Genomic DNA, 11,213 nt, shown 5'->3' with positions numbered 1-11,213 from the left:
CTGGGATGTGTGTGTGTGTATGCGTGTGTGTGTGTGTTGTGTATAAAGACTGAGTGAAATTAGCAAGGAAATAAAGATGTGCAGCTATAAAAAGACAAAATGACAGAGAAGTGACTGGATCTGTGTCTCTCCAACATTAACAAAAGAAGGCAATGAAGAAGAACCAGCAATAAAACCGAGAAGGAACATCTGGAGAAGTAGGAGAAAATCAGGAGAGCGTAGGGATCCACATGAGGAAAGATAATCAAAGAGTGAACAGCTCTGGCAAATACTGCTGACAGGATAAACAGTGTTTTGTGTAACATAGAGATCGTGATGATCCTGGTAAGATTTTCAGTTGAGTGGTGGAGGAGGGGGATGTAAAAGGCTATGGAAGTTATTTCAAAAAAAAATGAAAGGAGACAAACTGGAAGCAACATGTAAAGACACAACATTTTAAGGACATTATCAGAAAAAGTTAATTTAGCAATAAGTAAAAAGTTTTACAGTAGCCATATTGTCTTGTTTAACATATGTTTTTTAGTATTTTGTTCTAAAAATGTTGGATTATTTCTAAAAAGTTAAGAATGAAATATTTTGTAATAGCATTATTATTTTACTAATTAGAGAAAAATCACAAAATGTCAAAATATGTTGTTTATATATATGCATTACAAAATATTATTTGGAAGGCTATTCAATGGCATGTAAAATTCTGATAAGTTGATGGTAAAAAATAGATTAGAAGCTGTAAATCATCACATATTACATAATCTCAAATTAATGAGACATAAAGATATGAGTAGGGTCTATTTTAGATACTCCATATAAGTGGAATCATGCTATATTTGTTATTCTGTGACTGGTTTATTTCACTGGACATAATATCCCCAAAGTCAATCCATGTTGTCTCATATGGCATAATTTTCTTTTTCTTTTCTTAAGGCTGAGTAATATTTTTCTCTTAAGCAATGTTAAGAGGATAGATCTCCTGTTAAATGTTCTTAATACAATTGAAAATTTAAATTAAAACAATATGGTAGGGCATGAAAAATTAATTGTCCCCAATTTAAAGAGTAGTTACCACCAGTGTATGATTTAAGCATATGTTTTATATTTTTATCTATATAAAATTTTATAAATCAGCATACATATACTTTATGTTCTGAAAATAGATTTTTAACAAAAAGGAGACTATGTAAAATGCACTGTACTTATCAAGGTTTCTATAATTCTAGTATTTAATTACATATAGAATCTAGTTAATTTCATGAAATTGCTTCAATCAATAAAATTACATTTTTAAAAGACTTTGTTAATTATAAAATTAAGGAGAAAGAGATTATTCAATCAGTAATATCAGATCAACTGGTTAGCTATATGGAACAAATACCACTTAGATCCTAGTCTCAGGCTATACAACAAATAAATCCCATGTGAATTTTAAAAGTAATATGTTAAGAAAAATGAATTGTGCACTCTGTAGGATGTAGATAAAGATAATTTTTTTTTACTATTTTCACTTTCACCGTTAGAAAATAAAACAATAAATAAGTCTGCCTGCTTAAAACATATAATTTCTAGGTATAAAACACACTCAAGAGATGGTTAAACAAATGATTCAGTCAGAATCCTTCTCAGTGAGATCAAGGGAAAGGAAGAATCAAAGGTAAACAAAACAGGACATTATATTAGAAGGAGTTGTGAATTTTTAATTGTTTGCCATCGACTTTTGCTTTGCTTTGCGTTGGCTATACAAATTGGATTTCACATAAACACAACTGTGAGATAATTCTAATTCAAATATGACATCATGTTGACTTTGTCTTCAAATGGTAAATTTTTTTCTGGTTAGAACTTCCCAGTGACAGGTGGGCCCTAGAGGGTCAGTGACTCCAAGGGAATCATGTCTGGAGAATATTAGGAATTAAATCTGAATGAATAAACAACTTTATTATATAAAGGCATATATGGCACATTCATATACTCTCAGTAACCGAGAGTCATGTGAAAGGAGATCCCTATGGAAACATTCAGGGGAAGATTTATTCCACAACCTAGTAGGATGACAGATTCTGATGAATATTTCTTGTAGTTTCCTCCCCAAGTCTTCCACTACTTTCCCCATTAAAAAGGAAACAAATGACCCTGTCTAACTGTGCTTCAAGTGGATAAGGATATACCCTCCCAAAATACAGTATCTGCCTCAACTGCTCCCTCAGCTTTTGGTCTCCTTTAGAAGAAGTAAACATTTGTTACCTTTTGATAAAAGTCCAAGAATCAATTTCTGTAAAATAAAGGACTTAATGAGAATGAGTATTGTCTTTCTTTTAGGTAAAAATGTTGATAGTTTTAAAGAAAATGTGTATCAAACAGACATTCATATGCAAGAGTGACACACAAAAATGAGAACATTTTCTTAACATATTAAGACAGACCTTCATATACGAGAGTAATAAAATAAGGGCATTTTCTTAACATACTACTTTTAACATTCACATGGGTCTTTTCAAAATGTGAAATTGATGAGGATGTATGGGTTTTCCACTTTTTTCTTTTATTGTGAATGTACAAGGAGAGAAAGCAAGCCTGATTCCAGTGTAGCTTTGAAGAAAAGTAACCCAATACCAAAGCTCCCACGAATTACTTCTTAGATTCCAATGATGTTTATCATGGAAGACTAAAAGTGGCACTAGAGTCAATATGTTCACATGTCTAAAAGTAGGCAAATACTGGCCAAATCAACACTTTCTTATTTCCCCTTTTAATCTACACCCAAAATAGTTAGCTGCAGTATCACTAGCTGTGATAAGATGCTAGTTCAGGAAGACAAGTCAGTTCAACAGCTTTATCCTAATGCACATTTCTCACAAAATGGGCTCTCCACTGCATGGAATGGTTGAGGAAGAAAACTGACTTTGTGCCAGGTTTTATGTATGTGTGCATGTATGTACGCATATGTATGTGTGTGTATATATATATATAGGTGCATAATATTTTTGCAAATATGCTTTATTTTTGGAGAAAACATTAGGTAGCAATTTAAGTATTAAGCTTGAGTCAAGAGGGGAGAAAAGAAAACAAAAAGAACAATTTTTCCGACCACTCGCAACAAACTAAGGGAAAATAAAAGTTTATCTATGAGCAGTTTGTTTGGGAAGAAAAGGGAATTATTCTTTCTATTTTGCACACTTTAATTTTTTTTTTTTGATTTTGATATGGCAAGAATTTTTTATCTTTTCCTTTTCTCCCAAATTTAAATTCAGATTCCTCAGACTCTGAGGTGGAAAGGGACATATAACCCCCAATGGTCACATCACACAGGTTGTGATAACCATGGGAGAATTATGTACAGAAAAGGAAAATAAATTAATTCTGATGCTGAAGAAGGGGAAGGAGGGCACCAAGGGCCAAGGATCTAAGGAGATGTCTTGAAAATGGTGGCAACTGGAGAAGGACATGAATTTGTATGCGCTATAAACACAGAATTCACATAAGGAGAAATTACTTGGTAACCTAAGAAAACTACCCATGCTCTAGCTGGGTCTGGTTTTCCTCCTTCCCCCTCCTAATAGACGCCCAGGGGACCCTGCAACTCTATCCAAGTTGCAGACAGTGTGATGGCTTGGACCACAAGCATGGAGCAAGAAGCTAGACTGACTTATTCACAATTATAGATATAAAAGTCATTGCTTTCACAGTGATAACTTCCCAAATCACATAAGACAAGAGGATTTTTTTTGCTGAAAATAATTATTATTTTTCTTGTGAAGGAGATTATCACATTTTAAAAGCAGGAATGTATGCTATTCTTTTACTAAAAATTAATCAAACATTGTCGAAAACATCTCTGATTTCAAATTTTGCAAGAAATTAAAATAGAATACTACAGTTTACACTAGAGAGCTACACTTTTTAAAAAATATATATTCTAGCCTTACTCACAAATATATATATTTATTATTATTATTATTATTTTGAGACAGAGTCTGACTCTGTCACCCAGGCTGGAGTTCAGTGGCGCAATCTTGGTTCACTGCAACCTTCGCCTCCCAGGTTCAAGCGATTCTCCTGCCTTAGCCTCCCGAGTAGCTGGGATTACAGGCACCTGCCTCTGTGCCCGGCTAAGTTTTGTATTTTTATTAGAAATGGAGTTTCACCATCTTGGCCAGGTTGGGCTTGATCTTCTGACCTCATGATCCACCCTTCTCCTCCTCCCAAAATGTTGGGATTACAGGCGTGAGCCACCGCGCCGGACCTTTTTTTATTTTTAGAAAGGCAGTATTTGAAAATCAGTTATGAATTCAAAATTTGCCTTATTCACAAGCAGAAATGTTAATGGTGTCTCTTTTTCTCCTCATTGAATATGCTGCTTAACTTTTCATTTGGCATAATGCATATTTGTTAAAATAAAAAGATGTCTATTCAAAAATGTAACAAATTAGTACGTTAAAGTTTTGCTCCACGAAAAATAAAATAAGGCAGCAAGAAACAAAACATTGTTTTCTTCTCTTAGCCAATACAATTTAATATTACCTAAATCTAAAATATGGAATATCTTTATAAACATATAAGGATTTTTGTTTGTTTATTCTTACTACTCAGGCTTTAATTAATTTATTTTTTATTGTCCCTTAATTTTTGGCCTCATGAGATTACAAATAGCTAGAGAGGAAGAAAGAGAAAAGAAAAGAAAGGACAAGAAAGAAAAGAAAACAGAAAAAACAAAGCTAGAAGTATTACATTACCTGACTTCAAAGTATACTGTATAGCTACAGTAATCAAAAGAGCATGGCACTGGTACAGAAACAGACATATACAACATTGAAAAAGAATAGAGAATTCAGAAATAAAGCTGCACACCTGCAGCCATCTGACATTTCAGAAAGTCAAAAAAATGTGACCTCCTATTCATTAAATGTTGCTAGGATAGCTGGCTATTCATATGCAGAAGAATGAAACCTCACCCCTACTTTTCACCATATACAAAAATTAACTTAAGATAAATTAAAGTTTAAATGTAATAGCTCAAAAAGTAAGAAGCCTAGAAGAAAACCTAAGAAACATCATTCTTTACATGGGTCTTGGGAAAGAATTTGTGACTAAATGTATTCAGCAATTTAGCAATTGCTAAATGAGCAACTGCAACAAAAACAAAAATTCACAAGTGGGACCTAATTAAATGAAGAGTTTCTGCCCAGCCAAAGAAACTATCAACAGAGGAAACAGATAGCCTACAGGATGAAAGAAAATATTCACAAACTATGACAAAGGTCTAATATCCAGAATTTATAAGAAACTTAAATGATTCAAGAAGCAAAACAATAAATAACTCCATTAAAAAGTGATCAAAAGATATGGACACTTTTCTATACAATATATGCAAGTGGCCAAAGAAACATATGAAAAAATGCTCAACATCACTAATCATCATAGAAATGTAAATCAAAACCACAAGGCTACAGTAACCAAAACAGCATGGTACTGGTACCAAAACAGAGATATAGACCAGTGGAACAGAACAGAGTCCTCAGAAATAATACCACACATCTACAGCCATCTGATCTTTGACAAACATGAGAGAAACAAGAAATGGGGAAAGGATTCCCTATTTAATAAATGGTGCTGGGAAAAGTGGCTAGCCATAAGTAGAAAGCTGAAACTGGATCCTTTCCTTACTCCTTATACGAAGATTAATACAAGATGGATTAGAGACTTAAATGTTAGACCTAATACCATAAAAACCCTAGAAGAAAATCTAGGTAGTACCATTCAGGACATAGGCATGGGCAAGGACTTCATGTCTAAAACACCAAAAGCAACGGCAGCAAAAGCCAAAATTGACAAATGGGATCTAATTAAACTAAAGAGCTTCTGCACAGCAAAAGAAACTACCATCAGAGTGAACAGGCAACCTACAGAATGGGAGAAAATTCTTGCAATCTACTCATCTGACAAAGGGCTAATATCCAGAATCTACAAATAACTCAAACAAATTTACAAGAAAAAACAAACAACCCTATCAAAAAGTGGGCAAAGGGTATGAACAGACATTTCTCAAAAGAAGACATTCATACAGCCATAGACACATGAAAAAATGCTCATCATAACTGGCCACCAGAAAAATGCAAATCAAAACCACAATGAGATACCATCTCACACCAGTTAGAATGGCAATCATTAAAAAGTCAGGAAACAACAGGTGCTGGAGAGGATGTGGAGAAATAGGAACACTTTTACACTGTTGGTGGGATTGTAAACTAGTTCAACCATTATGGAAAACAGTATGGCAATTCCTCAAGGATCTAGAACCAGATGTACCATATGACCCAGCCATCCCACTACTGGGTATATACCCAAAGGATTATAAATCATGCTGCTATAAAGACACATGCACACGTATGTTTATTGCGGCACTATTCACAATAGCAAAGACTTGGAATCAACCCAAATGTCCATCTGTGACAGACTGGATTAAGAAAATGTGGCACATATACACTATGGAATACTATGTAGCCATAAAAAAGGATGAGTTTGCGTCCTTTGTAGGGACATGGATGCAGCTGGAAACCATCATTCTTAGTAAACTATCACAAGAAGAGAAAACCAAACACCGCATGTTCTCACTCATAGGTGGGAACTGAACATTGAGATCATTTGGACTCGGGAAGGGGAACATCACACGCTGGGGCCTATCATGGGGAGGGGGAGGGGGGAGGGATTGCATTTGGAGTTATACATGATATAAATGATGAATTGATGGGGGCTGACGAGTTGATGGGTGCAGCACACCAACATGGCACAAGTATACATATGTAACAAACCTGCACGTTATGCACATGTACCCTAGAACTTAAAGTATAATAAAAGAAAAAAAGAAAAAAAAAAGAATCAAATTGTCAGTTTTCCCTAATTTAAAAAAAAAAAAAAAGATGCCATCTCACACGAGTCAGAACGGCTATTGTTAAAAAGCCAGAAAAACAACATGCTGGCGAGGCGGCCAACAAAAGGTAACATTTATACAGTGTTGGTGGGAATGTAAATCAGTTCAGTCATTGCAGAAAGCACTTTGGAGATTTCTCAAAGAACGTGAAACGGAACTACCATCCAACCCAGCAATCCCATTACTGTGTATATATCCAAAAGAAAACAAATTGTTCTGTTGCGGCTTTCTTACTCCTGTAGTTTGATGAGCAGGAGAGAGTGGTGCCTAGCAGCTTCTTCACTCCCATAGTTTAACGAGTGAGAGGAAGTGTTATAGCTCTTTCATTCCTGCAGTTCCATGAGTTCCAAGTTCTTCTCTCAAGACCAGGAGGAATGAGGTACGTGGACACTGGAGAGTAAGTAAGGCTCAGTAAAATTTATTGAGTGAAAGAAACACTCTCAACAGTGAGAGGAGACCCAAAAGTGGGTAGCCTTATGTGAGGCTGCGTCCAGGCTTTTTATGGGCTTAGAATGGGGAATGCATGCTGATTGTTATTGGTAGGCTTGGAAAAGACACTGTTCGATTGGTTAAAAGGCATCATTCAGAAAGAATCAATCGAGAGGGTGGTTAAGCTGGGGATGGGAGTTCTCCCTCTGCCAGTGGATTCTATCTGGAACTAGTAGCTTGGTTTTTGGGTTTTAACTGTCCTGGGCTTGAAGGTGGAGTTTCACCTGGACCCAACCCTGTCAGCCTGGGAATTTGTCTGTCTCCTGTTGCTATCGGTTCTACCAAAAGGACACATGCATTTGTAAGTTGAATACAGAGCAATTAACAATAGCAAAGACATGGAATCAAACAAGGTGTCCATCAACAGTGGACTGGATGTGGCAAGTATACACTATGTATCACCAAGAAAATGTGGCATATATACTCCATGGAATACTACACAGTCTTAAAAAGGAATGAAATCATATCCTTTGCAGTAACATGAATGCAGCTGAAGGACATAATCCTAGATAAATTGCTGCTGGAACAAAAAACCAAATACCACATATTTTCACTTATAAGCGGGAGCTAAACATTGTGTACTTGTGGACATATAGATGGGAACAATAGACACTGGAGACTATTAGAGTGGGGAGTAAAGAGTGGGGCAAGGATTGGAAAACTAACTCTTCTGTACCATGTTCACTACCTGGGTGATGAGATCATTTGTATCCTAAGTCTTAGCATCACACAATATATCCATGTTACAAACTTAGACATGAGCCCCTCAAATATAATAAAAACTGAAGTTAATTTTTTAAAAAGCAAACATCAGTCCTATAACCGCAAGGAACTAAATTTGGAAAACACATTGAACTGGAAAGAGGACCCAGAATCTCAGATGGAACCACAGACCTGACCAAGAAATTGATTTCTGCCTGGGAAGACCCTGAGCAGCAGGCCCATTTCATCTTTACCTGCACTCATAACCCATGGCAATTCTGAAATCATAAATTTTTGCTGTTTAAGTTGTTAAAAAACAAACACAAAACCCACACAAATGGAGAATGAGGAATAGCTCTGCCATAATGATCACACAAATATAAGGCCTTAGAATGTCAGGTTGTGATACCGATCTCTGTAAAAGAAGTTGTTGCTTGAGTAGCCCTGCATTTTGTGCTTCCTTCTGAATTTTTAGAAGCAAATTTGGGTGGTTTAGAAACATAAACATGGTGTTAACACAATTTTGAATACAAACCGATCATACTTTACTCTCAGAATGTAAATTTATGAAAGAGTATGTATCCCACCTACCTTTACTCAGATCTATTCTAAGTTACTAGGAAAGTGAACCATGGTAAATTTGCATGAATAACAATGCTTTCTGTGTTTGAATTAGTCCATCTTCCTAGAAGCATTACCACAACTATATTTTACTTCTCAGAGTCAACTTGTACATACTAATTGAATTGTGCACCTTCGTGGTTAGATCATCACATCCCAAATAAACTCACTCATCAGCAATCACCTTTATCTCCCACTTGCCTTTATGCAATTATCTTAGCAAGAGTCACCGGGGGCAAACAAATTTCCATTGTTGTCTTTACCTAGAATGTAATGTAGAACAAGTAAGCTATGGAAGCACTAATCTAGACAAACAGTGAGCTTTTAAGATTTTTAACCAGGCCCAAACGGGATGCAATTTAGAACTCTGTTGATCACGTTCGAATGCATGCCCAGTTCAATGGCATTTAGTTGAACAGTGCTTCTTATCTGGTTGATCAAGTATAGACATTAAAAGCTTGATTTAAGTTGCTATATACAAAGTCAAAGAATTTAATGTTATTGAAAAGTTGCTGGAAGCAAAGAAAAGTTTCAAATCAAATTATCAATCAATGGTTTAATGAGACAATATGGGATTGCCAAAGCTCAGACTTTGTGTCAGAAAATGTATACTGGCTCATCTTTTCATTATGATAAGGGCAGGAAAATCTTTTGTCAGAGAGAGTTCACCCCATTAACATAAAAAATGTGTAAATGAATACCCATCAAGGAGTAGAGTTAGGGCAAGAAAACAGACCATGGAAACAAAACATTATTAACTATCAAATTATGCAAAATGATGACAAATGGGATTATATCAAGACACTAAAATTCTAAATATAATTGCATTTTCAAAATTTTAAACTCTTTTTAGGTAAACTGTTCATCAATATTCTATGGCCGTGAAAAAGAAATGAAGTATTTACTTCTTTCTGAGAATTTACATATTTCACATGAAATCTAGTTTGAGGAATATGTATATGTGTAAAGTACTCTGCAAAATAACATCCAACAGTAACTTCCAACTTAACATATATGTATCTACACTCATTTGTGATTTCCTCCAGTGACTAAACTTAGCCCAATTTTAAGCACATTGTGAATGAACGCTGTGTCATCTTTCACAATATGGGTGCACATGGAGGAGAAAATATGCTTAGTAATTAGAGTCGATACATGGGATAAAGCATCATCCTGTTACATTGAACCTCTTAGTTTATGAAAGAGTTACCTTTAGATACTGTTTTCTGAGCTAGGACTTTTACGTGTGACCATTTATAATAGGACCCTATTTATAATAGGGACAACAATATCCACTGCAGTTTTACTGCCTCACATATGTCTTGGTGATTGCTTTGTTGACTGCTTCTTTTACATCCTTATTCCTCAGACTGTAGATCATTGGATTCAACATAGGAATTACTGTGGTGTAAAACACGGCCACCATTTTCCCCCGCTCTACAGATTCCTCAGTGGGTCTCCTGAGGTACATGAAGATGAGGGTCCCAGAAAACATAGAAACGGCCGTCAAGTGGGACCCACAGGTGGAGAACGCCTTCCTCCTGCCATCGGCAGAGCGCATGCGTAGCACAGCTACTACAATGAGAGTATAGGAGATGAGGACCACTGACAGGGAATATGTGAAGTTAATTCCAGCAATAACAATCATTGTGATTTCTTTGATGTGCACTCCCCCACAGGCAATCTTGATGAGAGGAGGATCTGCACAATAGAAGTGATTGACTTCAAAGTTTCCACAGAAGTATAAGCCATAAGTCCATAGTGTGCATATTAGGCTGACAGAGAATCCATAGACATAAGGCACAGAGATGAGCCGAACACACACAGTCCTGGACATTTTACTGCCGTAAAGCAGAGGGTTGCAGATGGCCATGTACCCGTCAAAGGCCATCACAGCCAGGATATAGACCTCCACGTGGACAAGTGCAATGAAAAAGTAGCACTGCACTAAGCATCCCACATAGGAAATGGTTTTTGTCTCTGATAATAAGTTTTCCAGCATTTTGGGGGTAACGTTGGAGGAGAAGCACACGTCCACAAAAGACAGATGACTCAGGAAAAAGTACATGGGGCTCTGAAGCTGAGGACTGATGTCAATCAAAATGATCACACCAATATTTCCCAACAGAGTGACCATGTAAACCGCTAGGAACACCACAAAAAGGAGAACCTGTAGTTCCTGATGACAGGTCAGTCCCAGAAGGGTAAATTCTGTCACATCCGTGAAATTAGGCATTGCCTTAGTGTAGGCCAAGTCTGTGTTGCCTATGGAGAAATTTTTTTAAAAAGAAGGTAAATGAATTTGTTTTATTCTTGAAACTTTGAGTTGCCTTTGTCCTTATTTTAATTCAAATAATTTACAAACAATGTACACTTTGCAAAATGTACAATAGGGTTTAAATATACTATATGTAAAATGAACTGAATACATAACATAATAGGCACTTCAGTTTTAGTTCTGAGCTAAGTTCCCTTTGCT

The 11,213-nt window shown here is 36.0% G+C and overlaps 1 protein-coding gene across 1 annotated transcript; it reads right to left on the bottom strand.

Annotated features, from left to right (window-relative positions):
- Nucleotides 1-10,037: 10,037 nt before the first annotated feature.
- On the bottom strand, nucleotides 10,038-10,970 carry LOC117081271 (olfactory receptor 5M9). The gene has a single exon (XM_033207105.1). It carries the CDS (start codon nucleotides 10,968-10,970, stop codon nucleotides 10,038-10,040), a length of 933 nt encoding a protein of 310 aa, XP_033062996.1.
- Between the last annotated feature and the right edge of the window lie 243 nt (nucleotides 10,971-11,213).

This window comes from Trachypithecus francoisi, unplaced genomic scaffold (genome assembly GCF_009764315.1).
Source record: "Trachypithecus francoisi isolate TF-2019V2 unplaced genomic scaffold, Tfra_2.0 Lachesis_group8, whole genome shotgun sequence".
Classification (NCBI taxonomy): Eukaryota; Metazoa; Chordata; class Mammalia; order Primates; family Cercopithecidae; genus Trachypithecus; species Trachypithecus francoisi.
This window is presented reverse-complemented; position numbering and strand designations above follow the sequence as displayed.

Coding starts and splice junctions, on each gene's coding strand:
- LOC117081271 (XM_033207105.1), bottom strand. CDS start 10,970: ATGCCTAATTTCACGGATGTGACAGAATTTACCCTTCTGGGACTGACC.